The sequence below is a fragment of the Zootoca vivipara genome, chromosome 9, assembly GCF_963506605.1.
Source record: "Zootoca vivipara chromosome 9, rZooViv1.1, whole genome shotgun sequence".
NCBI classification, from domain to species: Eukaryota; Metazoa; Chordata; class Lepidosauria; order Squamata; family Lacertidae; genus Zootoca; species Zootoca vivipara.
In genome coordinates, this window is record NC_083284.1 from 46,744,255 (window position 1) to 46,761,944 (window position 17,690).

The 17,690-nt window shown below is 42.4% G+C and overlaps 1 protein-coding gene across 1 annotated transcript; it reads right to left on the minus strand.

Moving 5' to 3' along the window:
• Positions 1 to 3,497: 3,497 nt before the first annotated feature.
• SCRG1 (stimulator of chondrogenesis 1) lies at positions 3,498 to 14,129 on the minus strand. The gene is made up of 3 exons (XM_035113200.2): positions 14,026 to 14,129; positions 10,023 to 10,293; positions 3,498 to 3,975 (listed from the first exon to the last, which is right to left on the minus strand). Exons 2-3 carry the CDS (start codon positions 10,256 to 10,258, stop codon positions 3,921 to 3,923), a joined length of 291 nt encoding a protein of 96 aa, XP_034969091.1. The 5' UTR covers positions 10,259 to 10,293; positions 14,026 to 14,129; the 3' UTR covers positions 3,498 to 3,920.
• Between the last annotated feature and the right edge of the window lie 3,561 nt (positions 14,130 to 17,690).

The following is a 17,690-nucleotide window of genomic DNA, read 5'->3' on the forward strand; positions in this document are numbered from 1 at the left end:
GCTTGATTCAGCTGCAAAAAAGCAATACAGTTAATAAGATCCTTTGGACAAGTATGCGACTGTGGTATTAAACTTTCTCAAGGAGAGATACTAGTAGCCCTACACAGTACAGTACTACGTCATGATTAGACAGAAGACTTTGTAGATAATGCAAAAATCAGAGCAATCGCAGACATAATAGATACAGCATTCAAAATGACCTCAGACTGCAGAGATGGACTGGTGCCAAAAGTCTAGTTCCAGAAGGACAAATGAGCACTTGGGGGGGGGGAGGACTATATGAGTGCTCAAAGCGATATTTAAATAAGTCTTGGCATGTAGGCAAGCATTACCTTTTTGAACTGACCGTACATGAATCATTATTACAAATGGGAAAAAGGAGGTGCCTATAAATAAATTTTAAGATAATAACTGCATAGGCAGTATTTGTTTTGTGAAATACTTCAATATGTAGAACAATCATAAATTGTGTTGTGGTGGTACAAGAGGATAATACTCTTGTGTTGCTAGAAGCAGACTTAGGAAGTTAATCCTGCTTTGTTTAACAGTAGCGTTAGACTTGGTTGGGAGTACTTCGATTGGCTCTTGAGATTGAAAAAGGTAAGATGAATGCAAAACACAATTATCGTATTGAGAAAATTGAGCTAGGTGTGCACACTGTTGAATGAATGGCTGAAATCCCCCCCCCACTCGCTGCTCTAAGAAAGCTTCCTATCTAGCTTCTAATTAGATACTGCAAAAGATTAGCCACAACAGCCACAGGCAGCTTTATTTATTTGCTTCCCTTAAACGTTTGGACAGTTTCCCAGTGTTTTATCATTAATTTTCTGGTAGCTGAAACATATTTCTTGCTCCAATCTCAGGAATAGGATTGAGCAATTTTTTCTTCTACCCAAGAGCCTTTTAAATATTTGAAAATTGCATTTCTGTGCTTTTCCACCCAAAGCTTTTATTTCTCCATAGTAAACATACCTATTTTTTCCAACCTTTCTTCCCATGAAGACAACAAATCATGGCTGGTGCTAAGGAGATACAATCAGCTCAGGGCATCACAAGTTCCGCAGGCATGTCCCACTAACAGTGAAATGTAAAATGCAACCCTATGTATATCTACTCTGAAGTATAACCCTCTGTGTTCAAGTGTGGCTTACTGACCCATTCTTAAGCAGTGTCAAAATTGTTGGATTGTCCCCTGGTACATAAGTATCAAAGAATTTTACTAATGGGATAGTGGCTACCTAGAACAATGAAAACTAAAAATTTAAGAGCTGAAGATGGTAAGCTATGTTGCCGCTCATTGTACTTACTATGCAAAAATAAAACACATGCCAGCAGCATTTAAATACCTTAATGGACAGAAGATTATCAGTTATTCAATGTGCTTTCAATGCAGTCTAGCCCTGTTAATAAAGGTAAAGGGACCCCTGACCATTAGGTCCAGTCGTGACCGACTCTGGGGTTGCGCGCTCATCTCGCATTATTGGCCGAGGGAGCTGGCGTGTAGCTTCCAGGTCATGTGGCCAGCATGACAAAGCTGCTTCTGGCAAACCAGAGCAGCACATGGAAACGTCGTTTACCTTCCCGCTGTAGCGGTTCCTATTTATCTACTTGCATTTTGACATGCTTTCGAACTGCTAGGTTGGCAGGAGCTGGGACCAAGCAACGGGAGCTCACCCCGTTACAGGGATTTGAACTGCCGACCTTCTGATCAGCAAGCCCTAGGCTCAGTGGTTTAACCACAGCGCCACCTGGGTTCAATGCAGTCTAGCCCTGTTAATATGTTACAGTTTATATTGTATTTCCTGGCAGTTTTTAGGTGAAACACATTTGGAAGCTTCAGAAGTTTTCATAGATCAATGAAAAATATTTTATGTTTCCTGTTGGCAAATGTATCTGTTGCTTTTCCTTTCCCTTTAATTTTTTTTTTTTACTCCTGGCACTTTTTATCGACCCTTTTATCATTTCCACAAAGAAGGCTTTGTGTTTGTTAGTGCTTCCACAGTTGCACAGAATTTCTTCTCTTTTATCCTGTACTTGGAACGAGAATTGCTGACAAACCAAGAGAGACTGCACATGTCCTGTTCTACATATCCAAATACTTCTGTTGCTGGCTGGGTGTTTATGGCCAATGTCATGCAAAATGCGCACTGCAAGGAGTTGTGAGCAATTTCCGTAAGCTAACTGGTTTTACACGCAAATACATGTAATGGAACACTGGTGCCATTTTTCTAAAAAAATGGAAAAGCAGTTTCAGGCGGGAAAATGGAGTCTTGGGAAGGAAAGAAATGCTTAACCCCAGTCACAGCTACTCCCCCCCCCCCCCCAATCCTATAATAAGCACCGATAAAGGTAAAGGGACCCCTGACCATTAGGTCCAGTTGTGACAGACTCTGGGGTTGCGGCGCTCATCTTGCTTTATTGGCCAAGGGAGCTGGCGTACAGCTTCGGGTCATGTGACCAGCATGACTAAGCCGCTTCTGGCGAACCAGAGCAGCATACGGAAACACTGTTTACCTTCCCGCTATAGCGGTACCTATTTATCTACTTGCACTTTGACATGCTTTCGAACTGCTAGGTTGGCAGGAGCAGGGACCGAGCAACGGGAGCTCACCCCATCGCGGGGATTCGAACCGCCGACCTTCTGATTGGCAAGCCCTAGGCTCCGTGGTTTAACCCACACTTACCCAAAATCCCCCTGGAGGAAGGAGCGTTAAATGGGACATAAACTGGAAAACAAAAACACGTTGCCGTATTTTATTTTGCTTAAAAATGAATTTGCATAACTGCAGTCATGTCTCCGTGTTCCCTTTAAGGATGAGAAGCATTTAAAGTTATTAATGTCTTGCTTCTTTTCAGACGTGGCCTGATCTAAGCCAGCTGAAGTTGTGTTGTGTTCATGGAGCTTTGATTCAAGTCCATGCGTGACCAGCTGCTGTTCAATTGTAAGTCTGTTTTTATAGCAGCTGTGTCTCCTTAAAAGCATAAAGGTGTCTTTAGAATTTTATAACTGAAATGTATGTAGAAGCTTGTGAAGTCCCACTAGTCGCAACAGCCCCATCTTCAGAGAGATGGCAAGAAACCAGGAGGAAGGGAGTGGGGAAACCAAAATGTAAAGAATTGCCATCAAACGGCAGGGCAGATAATATAATCAGAATTGTAGAGCTGGAGGAGACCCCCTGAGGGTCACCTGGTCACTCCCCTGCAATGCAGGCATCTCAACATGTGGTCTCCCATCCAATTTGAAACCATGTAAGACCCTGCTTAGCTTTGCAAATGTGCTAACAGTTTCTGTGAAGTGTGCACTAGCTGTTTCAATGGAAACTACATCACTTTAAATGGCTATTGAATTCCTTCTTAAAAAGTAGTATGATAGGATTAACTGCACTTGTAGTTCAGTGTCTTAGTCTATTAAATGAGAGAATTGAGAATTAAATCTTGCTTTAATTGTGTAACAACTGATGCTTCAAGTTGCGTACAAATAGTTAAAACACCAGGAATTAAAGAAAACAGTCATATGAAACACTTTAGCTAAGTCTTAGTTAATTTAGTCTTTGTTATTAAGACCCAGGCAGTCCAAACAGTGTATCTTCTGTGCTGTGTTACTTGGGTCAGGTCAATGTCCATCAACATCACTACCAAATTAGATTTGAGAGCTCTGCTACATATGGGGTTTTAGTGACTTTAATTTTACAGTCTCTAAAGTCTACTTCCTTGGAGGTAATACCCATTCAATGAGTGATAAACATGGTGGGACTGTTAGTCTTGTTTAAACAAAACACTGCCTAAAAATGGTGCCTATAGTAGCTTCCATATGGCATTCAAAGTCCATCTTCTTTAGACCTGATGACCTCATAAGCTTTATTACAGCCTTCATGAACGAAGTCCTGCATTTGCCGTCCTTTCTCAAACACAATGTTTCTTCATGGCTTGTTGCAGGGAATCACAAATGATATTTTTGGCCCAAAAAAGATGCCCCTGAAAGAAATGGGCAGAAATTCAAATTGGAAAGTATCCTATAGGTATTATACTTTCATTTTTCTTGTGTTTCTTAAATATGCAAAGTGGCTTACAAGAATTATGAAAATACAATAAATGAAAGACAGACTAAACAACCATATAAAAGCAGGCACTTTATAGCCAGCAATCAAATTAGAAGCAGGCAACTAAATGTAAAAGGGAAGCTGCAAATAATAATAATAAAAGTTCTCGGCAACTGTCTGAAGACTAAAAGGTAGGTCTCCATGGGGAGTGTATTCCCACAATTCAGTGATGATTCCATTTAAAAAGCTCTGCCTTGAGTTCCTCCTACTAGTCTTAATTCCATGTAAAGATGGAATGAGCTTCTGATGATGACCTTAACTTCTGGCCAGACATGTGGGAGTAGGTAGTCTTCCAGGTAACTCAACTTTAAGCCATTTAGGGATTTAAAGGTTAGAACTCATACATGAGTCAGAAAATGAGTAAGAAAGCAATGCAGATCTTACAAGAGAGAGGTGACATAATAATCAGGCAGCCACATTTTTGACCAATTGAAGTTTCCAGGTGGTCTTTCAATTTCCCTACTGAAACTGGAGGCAAATCATTTCATTAAATGCAAATCTACCCAGGCTTCTACCTGAACTTTAGGTTAAAAGGCTCATGGCCACATGTGAGGTTTTAATAATATAGGGGTCCTAAAATATACTTACTTAAAACTGCTCAGTTAAAAGCAGTGGTGTTTCAGAATAAGCTCCATTAGTATTCAAACACTTGTTTCATTAAAAGAACACTACTATGTTCTTCTTTCCTTTCTTTATTGCAAACCATTTTTTGTTCTTTTTTTTTTAAAATACATTTTATTCCAATTTTCCAAATTCAACAAATTAACAAAACCAATCTTTTATACAAGATCTTATATTCACATCTTTTACCTTGCTCCGCCGAGCTATGACTTCCCCCCCTCCCTTCATGCGGGTTTCTTGTTAATTCCTTTTTTTTGCAGTTCCTTTTTTAACATATTGGTCAATTCGTAAGGTTTATTTTAATCCTGCGAGAGTTTTTAATGATCTACAGTTTTTCTCCATATAGTCCACATATTTACTCCAGTCCTTTTGAAACCTTGTCTCCCCCTGGTCACGAATCTTGCATGTCAATCTAGCAAGTTCAGCATAGTCCATCATTTTTATCTGCCACTCCACAATTGTAGGTAATTCCTGTAATTTCCATTTTTGGGCTAACAAAGTCCTAGCCGCGGTTGTTGCATACATAAACAGTGTTTGATCTTCTTTTCTAATCTCTCCTCCTATTATTCCTAACAAAAATGCTTCTGGTTTTTTTGGGAAGGTATATCTAAACATCTTTTTCAATTCATTATATAAACTTTCCCAAAATCTTTTAACTTTTTCGCATGTCCACCACATATGATAAAATTCACCATCTTTCTCTTTACATTTCCAGCAACTTTTATCACTCATTCTATACATTTTAGCTAACTTAACTGGAGTTAAATACCATCTGTACATCATCTTATATACATTTTCTTTCAAGGCAGTACATGCTGTAAATCTTAAAGTTTGATTCCATAGTTTCAACCACGCATCATATTCAATATTATTCCCCAAATCTTTTGCCCATTTAATCATCACTTCTTTTGTCAACTCAGCAAACCATTTTTTGTTCATTGTTTGTATACCAATTATGCTTAGTTATATTGGCCACCGTCTCTCTATAGCCTATGAATTACACCGAGATGGGAAAATTGTGGCCCTCCAGATTTTGCAGGACAGCAATTCCATCATGCTTGTTAATTGACCATGCTGGCAGGTGGTTGATGATGACTGTAGTCCAACCACAGCTGGACAGCCACAGGCTCCCCATCCCTGAATTAGATAGAGCTTAAAGAGCTCAGTTTATTTGAATTCCTAATGTCTCTGGAAATGAGGGTTATTGACCAATTTCTAAATATCAAGCCCATTTACTTTCCTCCCCAACAGCACAATGTTCTGCATGGTTATGTTGGGCTTTCTGCCAGATAAATAGAATAGGATTGAAAGGAACTTACTGGAGAAGGGAAAATGTGAAGCATCTAGCTCCTGAACCTGCCTGTTGCTTATTCCATATAACCTGATTTCATGGTGTTGTGTGTTCCAGTTACCATACCGCCGCCACCTCGGTACACACACTGCTACCGGTACCTCCAAAATACCACCCCCTCCCTTTGTCCCTCTTGTCTATGCTGCTCATCTTTGAAATTAGCAGCAACAGAGATGCTCTTGTAACAACCAGTGCTGTCCTCAGAATGACCATTTCTACCCAGAATTCCCTGATGAACAAGTGGACACACCTATTGGATCAGTGGCCCTATGTCCTATACAGGCAGGTAGCCGTGTTGGTCTGGATCGAAGTAAAATAAAAAAATTCCTTCAGTAGCACCTTAAAGACCAACTAAGTTTTTATTTTGGTATGAGCTTTCGTGTGCATGCACACTTCTTCAGATACAGTGAAATGGAAGTTTCCAGGCACTTATGTAGAGAAGGGGTGGGGAGGGGTGGGGATGGGGAGGGGGGATCACTCAGAAGGGTGGTGGAAATGGGTGATTGACTGACTGATAGCTGTTGATGACCGCAAACGACTGCAAATGGTTTTGCATGAAAAAGCAAGGGTTGAGATGGCTGAAGATCGCTTATCATGTATAATGAGATAAAAATCCGATATCTCTGTTCAAACCAGGTCCCTCCATGGTTTTGAGCTTGGTGATAAGTTGCAATTCAGCAACTTCTCTTTCCAGTCTATTTCTGAAATTCTTTTGTAGTAAGACAGCTACTTTGAGATCTTGTATAGAATGTCCTGGGAGATTGAAGTGTTCTCCTACTGGTTTTTCTGTCTTCTGGTTCCTGATGTCAGATTTATGTCCATTTATCCTTTGGCGTAGGGTTTGGCCTGTTTGTCCAATATAGAGAGCTGAAGGGCACTGTTGGCATTTGATGGCATACACAATGTTAGAAGATGAGCAATTAAATAGTCCTGAGATTTGTGTTAACACCAAAGACTTAAGTGGACTTACATATTGTTAGCTAACCTTAGGTCCAAAATATCTGAATGTTTATTAGGTAAGGAACAAGAGTGGTGGTGGTCTAAAACAGAAGTCGGAATCCACCCTGGGATCTTACGACAAAGTAATAATAATAATAATAATAATAATTTATTATTTATACCCCGCCCATCTGGCCGGGTTCCCCCAGCCACTCTGGGCGGCTTCCAACAAAACAGAAATTCTAAAATACAGAGATCCATCAAACATTAAAATACAGAAATCCATCAAACATTAAAAGCTTCCCTAAACAGGGCTGCCTTGAGATGCCTTCTAAAGGTCTGGTAATTGTTGTTCTCTTTGACCTCTAGTGGGAGGGCATTCCACAGGGTGGGTGCCACTACCGAGAAGGCCCTCTGCCTGGTTCCCTGTAACTTGGCTTCTCGTAGTGAGGGAACCGCCAGAAGGCCCTCGGAGCTGGACCTCAGTGTCCGGGCAGAACGATGGGGGTGGAGACGCTCCTTCAGGTATACCGGACCGAGGCCGTTTAGGGCTTTAAAGGTCAACACCAACACTTTGAATTGTGCTCGGAAACGTACTGGGAGCCAATGTAGGTCTTTCAGGACCGGTGTTATGTGGTCTCGGCGGCCGCTCCCAGTCACCAGTCTAGCTGCCGCATTCTGGATTAGTTGTAGTTTCCGGGTCACCTTCAAAGGTAGCCCCACGTAGAGCGCATTGCAGTAGTCCAAGCGAGAGATAACTAGAGCATGCACCACTCTGGAGAGACAGTCAGTGGGCAGGTAGGGACTCAGCCTGCGTACCAGATGGAGCTGATAAACAGCTGTCTTGGACACAGAGTTGACCTGTGCCTCCATGGACAGCTGTGAGTCTAAGATGACTCCCAGGCTGCGCACCTGGTCTTTCAGGGGCACAGTTACCCCATTCAGGACCAGGGAGTCCTCCACACCCGCCCGCCTCCTGTCCCCCACAAACAGTACTTCTGTCTTGTCAGGATTCAATCTCAATCTGTTAGCTGCCATCCATCCTCCAACCGCCTCCAAGCACTCACACAGGACCTTCACCGCCTTCACTGGTTCTGATTTAAAAGAGAGGTAGAGCTGGGTATCATCAGCATACTGATGGACACCCAGCCCAAACCCCCTGATGATCTCTCCCAGCGGCTGCATATAGATGTTAAAAAGCATGGGGGAGAGGACAGAACCCTGAGGCACCCCACAAGTGAGAGCCCAGGGGTCTGAACACTCATCCCCCACCACCACTTTCTGAACACGGCCCAGGAGGAAGGAGCGGAACCACTGCATGACAGTGCCCCCAGCTCCCAAACCCTCTAGACGATCCAGAAGGATGTTATGGTCGATGGTGTCAAAAGCCGCTGAGAGATCCAGCAGAACAAGGAAACAGCTCTTACCTTTGTCCCTAGCCCGCCGGAGATCATCGACCAGTGCGACCAAGGCAGTTTCAGTCCCATGATGAGGCCTGAATCCTGACTGGAAGGGATCCAAATGGTCCGCTTCTTCCAGGCGTGCCTGAAGTTGTTCAGCAACCACTCGCTCAATCACCTTGCCCAAGAATGGAAGATTTGAGACTGGGCGATAGTTGGCCATATTGGCCGGATCTAAAGATGGTTTTTTAAGAAGCGGTTTAATAACCGCCTCTTTCAGCGGGTCTGGGAAGGCTCCTTCATGGAGAGAAGCATTTACCAACCCGCGAAGCCCATCGCCCAGCCCTTCCTGGCTAGCTTTTATAAGCCAGGATGGGCAAGGATCAAGGAGACAGGTGGTTGGTTTCACTCGTCGAAGCAGCCTGTCCTGCGGTATATAAATCTAATAAATAAAAATAAAATTAAGAATGACCCAACTTCTGTCCATCATGAAACTTGACATACCAAGTCAGACCATTGGTCTGTCTACTTCCATATTGTCTACACAGACTGGCAGTGGCTCTGGTTTCAGGCAGGGATCATTCCCAGCCCTACCTGAAGTCACTGAGCATTGACTTGGGGACCTTTTGCATGCAAAGCAGATGCTTGACCACTGAGTTACAGTGCCTCCCTAAGACAGTGTACATCCAGGTTCTGACCTGACCAAGGTTGCTTACTTTCGGCAAGATCCCTGAGCCATGTCTTCAGACCATAGCACTCCTATGTCATATTTTGGTACTGAAGCTTTGAAACGAGCTCATTTGTCTTGTTATCATTTGGGACGTTAGATAATAATAGATGGAGGGTTTTTCTGCTTTTGATTTCAATGAAGCTGTGCAATCCTATGCATATCAAGTCACAAGTAAGCCCCGTTGAGTTCAGTGGGACTTGGTGCACATCATAAAACATACACTTCAGTTTCGTTTGACTGTCTCTCCAGAGTGGTGCATGCTCTAGTTATTTCTCGCTTGGAGTACTGCAATGCGCTCTACGTGGGGCTACCTGGCTACCTTTGAAGGTGACCTGGAAACTACAACTAATCCAGAATGCAGCAGCTAGACTGGTGACTGGGAGCAGCCACTGAGACCACATAACACCGGTCCTGAAAGACCTACATTGGCTCCCAGTACATTTCCAAGCACAATTCAAAGTGTTGGTGCTGACCTTTAAATCCCTAAACAGCCTCGGTCCAGTATACCTGAAGGAGCGTCTCCACCCCCATTGTTCTGCCCGGACACTGAGGTCCAGTGCTGAGGGCCTTCTTGTGGTTCCCTCACTGCGAGAAGCCAGGTTACAGGGAACTAGGCAGAGGGCCTTTTCAGTAGTGGCACCCACCCTGTGGAATGCCCTCCCACCAGATGTCAAAGAGAACAACTACCAGACTTTTAGAAGACATCTGAAGGCAGCCCTGTTTAGGGAAGCTTTTAATGTTTGAGGTTTATTGTATTTTTAATATTTTGTTGGAAGCCGTCCAGATGGGTGGGGTATTTATTTATTTATTTATTTATTTATTTATTTATTATTACCTCTCCTTGCAAAGAAAAAAAAGCAAGAGTCAAAGAAGTGACTTACTTTGGGCAGCAGAGCAATTCATTAAAATTACAATAGCAGACCATCTCACAGCCCTTTCCCTCCCAGAAGTGATCTTGAAGAAGCCCATCAATTGGACGAAGACTGGCCACTCCCTCTGGGACGCTGTGACAGTTGTGGTCTTTTAATATTTTCCTGTAACAGGAGAGGCGGCCAGATGGTGTTGGGTTGGTCCCAAGCAGAAAGCTCAGAAATAGAAGAGTGGAGAGCATCATCATTTTTGTGTTATCTTGGTAAGAGTTTGCGAAAAGTGCTAGCGAGAGAAAAGAAAAGGCGCTTAGCTGGGTGCCAACATAAAATCAGTCTATTTATAAAATTCATCCCTTTAGCCCTGTTTTTCTACTAACAATGTACAGGAGAGGTTTGATTCCATTTGCATTTAAAGCCAAATCTTACCAAATTGTCGCTTTCTAAAAGAATATGAGAACTGAAGCACAGCCATCCTATGAAATTAACACTTGCCCAAAGTTCGCAATGCAGTTCCCTAAGCAATGTTTACAAATATGCATATGTTAAGGGAATATGTGTATATGGATGCATATATTAGTGAAAATAACATACATACAAAAATGCATACTAGGGAATATTGCTCGCAGAAATGGGCGCATTTGTGAAAATGGCATACAAAAACTAGGAGAAATTCACATTAAAATGCTGGTTAATTTTCTGCAAAAATGTAAAGAACTGAATTTAAGATTGGAAACACAAGAAACAACGAGAACCGAAATGGATGGAACTTTCTTCCTAGAAGTATCTCATCCAGAGTGTTGGAAATAGCAACTCCACAATGTTGTGATGGTCTTTGCAAGGTGCTGTAGATTAAGTTTGGCAGGAAAAAACTGAAATTGTGAACATGTTAAATGGAAGCGACATTTTCAGCAGGTTGTTTCAGAAAGTGTTCTTAGACTTGCACAGACAGATGATGAAATTGGAAAATCTGTTCCTAAGGCATGAATCATTGCCAGAGTATTCCAGATTCTCGTTCCGACCCAGATTGTCACATCTGCCCAAAGCAGAGGGTGTTTTAAAAAAAATAACTTTAACCATAGCAATGAGATTTAACAGAGCTATGCAGGTCACTGTGTTGTCCGGAAGCCAATATTCATGAGCCACTCTTTTCCCTAGCTGCTAGTCAGCCCTCCTGTTTCCAGGTTGATGCCCATCTTTGAACCAGGTAGAAACTTTTTTAGCCTTTGTAGCTATCCCCTTTAAAGCTATGGTTTTCCCAGTAGTGATGTATGGAAGTGAGAGTTGGACCATAAAGAAGGCTGATCGCCGAAGAATTGATGCTTTTGAATTATGGTGCTGGAGGAGACTCTTGAGAGTCCCATGGACTGCAAGAAGATCAAACCTATCCATTCTTAAGGAAATCAGCCCTGAGTGCTCCCTGGAAGGACAGATCGTGAAGCTGAGGCTCCAATACTTTGGCCACCTCATGAGAAGAGAAGAATCCTTGGAAAAGACCCTGATGTTGGGAAAGATTGAGGGCACTAGGAGAAGGGGACGACAGAGGACAAGATGGTTGGACAGTGTTCTCGAAGCTACCAACATGAGTTTGACCAAACTGCGGGAGGCAGTGCAAGACAGGAGTGCCTGGCGTGCTCTGGTCCATGGGGTCACGAAGAGTCGGACACGACTAAACGACTAAACAACAACAACAACAAGCTATCCCCAATGGTATAGATGTACCTCAGGGTCTCTCCAGCACTTGGATCCCTCAGTCAACACAAGAAGTACCTTGTCTATGTTCCAAGTGTACTGGTATTTATTGTTGTATCGTTTACAATATTTAAGATGATGATGGCATGGTGTTGCCACTTTTTAAAAACAGTAAATCCTAAAATGTGTCCTCAGCTATTGTGTGGATTATAACTAAGCAGGCTTTTTGATGTACTTAGTAAAGTCCAAATAATGTATCAAAAAAAGATATTGAAGTGTTTACTGCTGACCTTACCTCTTGGTATCCCAGCATATTTTCTGAGGCCTGAGATGAAAGTGTGTGGGCAGAGGACCTATTGTTTTTATGCTCTAAACAATATGATATGGTTTGTACTATAAACTGATAAGGGAGCATTAATTGACACTACATTGGTACCTCGGAAGTTGAACAGAATCCGTCCCGCAAGTCTGTTCGACTTCCAAAACGTTTGGAAACCAAGGCGCTGCTTCCAGTTGGCTGCAGGAAGCTCCTGCATCTGCACCGGACAGAATCTGCGCCGGACATTCAGGTTCCAAAGAACATTCGCAAACCGGAACACTCACTTCCGGGTTTGCGGCATTCAGGAGCCAAAATGTTGGACTCGCAAGGTGTTCGTCAACCAAGGTACAACTGTACTGCTTTAAATTGCTGAGTGTGATGCTCCACTGATGGATGCAAAATGATGTCTTCAAATGATGTCTTCAAAAACACACTCCCTGTGCAGTGTTTTCAAGGCTCCTTTCTGTTCAAGGTTAGACTCCTTCAAGACTCCGTCTGAAGAATTTGATCCTGTACAAAAGCAACCTAATTTCTCATATCAGATGTGCACATAAAGATAGGCAATCTTAACAGATTTTGCCCTTTTATACACATTCTCAGCAGTTTAAATGTTTCAAAAGAGAGATCTGAATATATGCTTTGAGTTAACACACATTTATTAACGTATTTAAATATGTAGTTTTAGGAAATATTTTTTAAAATCACAGATTAATGTGAAAATGGATTGTGGTGATGGATAAAAGCATGAGAAATAGACATTCAGAAATTGGTCTATTCTTAGGGCTTTTTTGAATGACCCTGATAAGAAATGGCTGCAAAGTAACAGAAGAAGAAGAAAAAGTTTTGGGAGAAGAATCCAACTTACCTGTATATTCCTTAATTGTGGGAATTTGGACAATGGAAACTGCCCTCAATGTTTTTCCAGTGTATTTTGCCTCCCATCTTACTGCCCAAGCTCCCTTGTCTCCCTCTCTGCTGGAGTACTGGTCTCTGTTCAGAGGTATATTTCAAATACTGAGTTTTAACTGTTTCATGTCAAAAAGGTTCTGTTTCCCAGTAACAAGGGTGACTTGGACTGTATCCACGTTCTAGCTACTATGGAAGCCCATTGACAATGCTGAAGTGCATATCTTGTCACTCGTCTCTTATTTTCAGGCTTCTCTAGTAAGTGATGTGATGTGAATTACACCCATCTGTTTTCTTGGAATCAGAAAGGTGTGCTAATCATTTTTGGTACTGCTGTGGTTCAAGCAGGCAGGCTGTCCTCTCCCCCTCCCCCCCCCTCTAGTGTGTGTGTGTGTGTGTGTGTGTCCACTTATGAATCCAAGAAAGAGAGTTTAAAAATACAGGGTATGCAATACTACAGAGCAGTGCTGCAAATTATTATGGAGCAAAGGATGGATATGAAGATGACAAATATGAATATCCATGTACATTCTGGTTTCTTTGGAGAAATTAAATGGGGTTTAATGCAAAACAACAACAACCCTAGTGCCTCTAAAGAATCATGGAATTGATAGTCTGTCTTCACAAAGAGCCAATTCATGGAATCCCTTCTTGGTGGATTCGCTGCTCTGCTCACCATCACACACAACAGTACTGTCTGTCTTGGCAAACTGAAAGGGAGGGCGATACATACAATTTTCAGATATTCTAGTTCAATGAATGCATTTGTTGCTGACATTCACTATATTAAACACATCGAAATTTAATATTTCCAGCACTGCTCTGTAGTATTGCATACACACCCTGTATTTTTAAACTCTCTTTCTTGGATTCATAACAAAGAGAAGAGATTGCCTTTCCTCAGCTACTTAGTCAAGGCTGTTAAGCAAATTAATACCTCTTCATATCCACCACTTCTGAGGTGCAGGTCACCTCCACCTTCTGGGGCTGCTTTCCGCTTGCCTGGGTTCAGCGCACGTGGCTTTAGTTTTAGTTCTTAGAACCAGCCCAGAGAAAACCAATTAACTAGGATCATTTGCATGGGGCAGGGAAGAGACATACCTTATTTGTTTGCTTCTTTTTCTTGCCTCCTTGCCGGTTGTGTCTTTTCAAACGTTGAAGCAAGCTAAAGGGAGATGCTGCGGGGAAGGAGGGCTGGAAGAAAATCCCGGATAAATGCTCCTTTGTTTGTCCTGACTCTGTGGTAAACTGTCGCTAAGGAGAGAACAGCAAGGAAGCTGGCAAAAGAGAAACTAAGAGCTCTCCCTTTCCAACAGAAAGCAATTGGTCTACACACACAATTTCAAGCAAAATGTTTTTTTAAAAAAGATTCCCAAAGACAGGAAGGGAAAATATATCGCAATGTGAAAGCAAATAAATAGCAATGTGTGTGCATCAGAGTTGGGAAGCATGAGCTGAGGTATGTTTACTCACAAGTAAGTCCACTGAGAGCCATGGTGACCTTTAGGCAACCTTAGGTTTCTTCGTGCAATCATCTCTGTCAATGTGAGCAGACCATAGTGCCCTTGTCGGGCATATTGGGTAGTATTCAGCTAAGCTTTACTCAAGAGTAGACTTACTAAGATTAGCCATGCTCATTAATTAGCCATGAGTACAGCTTAATTGAATACCACCCATTACTTATGTTACTTGGCAAGATTTATACAGTATACAGTAAGGAAGCCTCGTGATGCAATAGGTCAATGCATCGACCTTTTTCAGAAGGTTGGTGGTTTGAGCCCACCCAGGGATGGCTGTGGGAAGGATTCCCTTCCAGGTCCCTTCCAACTCTATGATTCCAACTTAAGTGCATTTAACTTGGTGCACATTCAGCTTTGTGGGCATGGCAAAAATATATTTATTTAAAATATAAAGGGGGTGGGGCTCCAGGAAAAATGGCTTTGGTCATCCCACCCACCATTGAACCAAATGGGTGTTTACTATACAGTGGTACCTCGGTTTAAGTACACAATTGGTTCCAGAAGTCTGTACTTAACCTAAAGTGTACTTAACCTGAAGCGAACTTTCCCATTGAAAGTAATGGAAAGTGGATTAATCCGTTCCAGGCGGTCTGCGGAGTACTTAAACTAAAGCGTACTTAACCTGAAGCGAACTTTCCCATTGAAAGTAATGGAAAGTGGATTAATCCATTCCAGATGGGTCCGCGGTGTACTTAAACTGAAAGTACCGTACTCAAACCTAAGTGTACTTAAACCAAGGTATGACTATACACTAATTTGACTTTTGGTGCAAGCTCCAGAATGTAACCTCTTGTAAGTTGCGGACTTACTGTACTACTACTTCAATAAAAAATATCGTAAGTCACTGGTTTTCAACTAGTGGGTCAGTAGCCACTCTACTGGGTCATTTCATAGAATCATAGAATCATAGAGTTGGAAGAGACCACAAGGGCCATCCAGTCCAACCCCCTGCCAAGCAGGAAACACCATCAAAGCATTCTTGACATGGCTGTCAAGCCTCTGCTTAAAGACCTCCAAAGAAGGAGACTCCACCACACTCCCTGGTAGCAAATTCCACTGCTCTTACTGTCAGGAAGTTCTTCCTAATGTTTAGGTGGAATCTTCTTTCTTGAAGTTTGAATCCATTGCTCCGTGTCCGCTTCTCTGGAGCAGCAGAAAACAATCTTTCTCCCTCCTCCATATGACATCCTTTCATATATTTGAACATGGCTATCATATCACCCCTTAACCTTCTCTTCTCCAGGCTAAACATACCCAGCTCCCTAAGCCGTTCCTCATAAGGCATCGTTTCCAGGCCTTTGACCATTTTGGTTGCCCTCTTCTGGACACGTTCCAGCTTGTCAGTATCCTTCTTGAACTGTGGTGCCCAGAACTGGACACAGTACTCCAGGTGAGGTCTGACCAGAGCAGAATACAGTGGTACTATTACTTCCCTAGATCTAGATGCTATACTCCTATTGATGCAGCCCAGAATTGCTTTGGCTTTTTTAGCTGCTGCATCACACTGTTGACTCATGTCAAGTCTGTGGTCTACCAAGACTCCTAGATCCTTTTCACATGTACTGCTCTCAAGCCAGGTGTCACCCATCCTGTATTTGTGCCTTTCATTTTTTTGCCCAAGTGTAGTACCTTGCATTTCTCCTTGTTAAATTTCATCTTGTTTGCTTTGGCCCAGTTGTCTAATCTGTTAAGGTCATTTTGAAGTGTGATCCTGTCCTCTGGGGTATTAGCCACCCCTCCCAATTTGGTGATCTAAAGCTGTTCACACCAGCTGCACTGCTACCATACAAATATGGGGGTGGGGAATTAAGAAATGGGTCTCCAGATGTGGGGGTCTACGTCTCAAAAGGTTGAAGAATACTGCTCTACCAAGTGGTTAACGTAAAGCAATCTAAAATACTCATTAAAAAAAACTAGTAATACCAATCATTAAAAATAAACAGACATAAAATAAAATAACCTAATAAATACGAATAAAACACAAATAATCCTAATGAAATTATATGTTAAAATTACAGGTTATATGTGCTCACATGCTCAAAAGTAATTGTGAACTCACCATTCATAGATCCAGTCAGGAAGAAATGACACGGTTGTGGTCTCTGGAGAAAGCTGTCATGTTTGTCATTATTATTTTGCTACTTGTCCATTTATTTTTATTTATTGCTTTTCAACTTTGATTCCAGCTGGTTACAAGGTTCCTCTCTCCCCAAAATGTACAAATGCATGAAATTGCAAACAGACTATGAGTCGGCAGATGAAAATAAGTCAAGAATACTTAAAGGTACATCAAAAGCTGCCTGAGCTATTTAGGAAGAAAGGAGCAGTATTGAAAGTAAAATTAAATATCTAGGCTTCCGGATTCAGCGCCAGCGTCGATCGGCGGGGTTTCGTCTCGTCTCCGAGACGGCCCGTCTCTGCTAGGAGTGGGGAGGGCAGCGAGAGCAACGCTGCGCCCCTTAGAACCTCGGGAAGGGCGTCCCGAGGGCAATTTGCTCGGCACAGACCCAATCCGGACTCCCCAACTCTTCGGTTAGCTCTAATAAGAGCTCCGGAGCGAGGAGGGTAGAAGTCGCGGGGGCCATTTTGAGCGGCAACGTTATTCTAGCAGGGAGAAGCTTCAAGCCGAAGGCGGAGAGCGCTGGATTCTTCCGAAAATAAAACGATTGGAAAAGACTGTAAGTAACCTCACGATTTGGATTATAAAACAATTTGGTCTGGGAGAGAGGGGAGAAAAGAGGAAGCCACCCCCCCCCCCACGGCAACAAAGAGACAGTAAATAGAAACCCGAAGCCATAAACAGAAGATTTGTAATTCAAAAGGATCCCTCAAAGGCATCAAAGAGAATATCCCCTTTGATGCAGGGTGAAAAGGGGAGAGAGACTGTGGTTTATGACTGCCCTGCAGCAATGAGGTAAAGCCTAAGAAAAACCTTTCTTTCCCTCGGGAGCCGGCAGCCTAGGCAATTCAGTGAGTTGATCAGGATTTATAGTCAATTTTTACTTCACTTTGTATTTCTGGACTTTGTGGAATTTCTTTTTTGGCTTAAGTGCTTGTGAAATGTGAGTTCGAACTTTATTGTTAACAAGACTTGAAGAATGCAGCCAGCTTGTTAAAATGGAGTCGAGAAAATAAACTGTGATCATATTCCACCCCACGTGATAAGTTTTGACCTTGGCAGGACTGAAATATGTCAACAAAAAAGTGTTCCCCTGAGTTCCAGCGGTCTGTTTTGACCTTAATGTG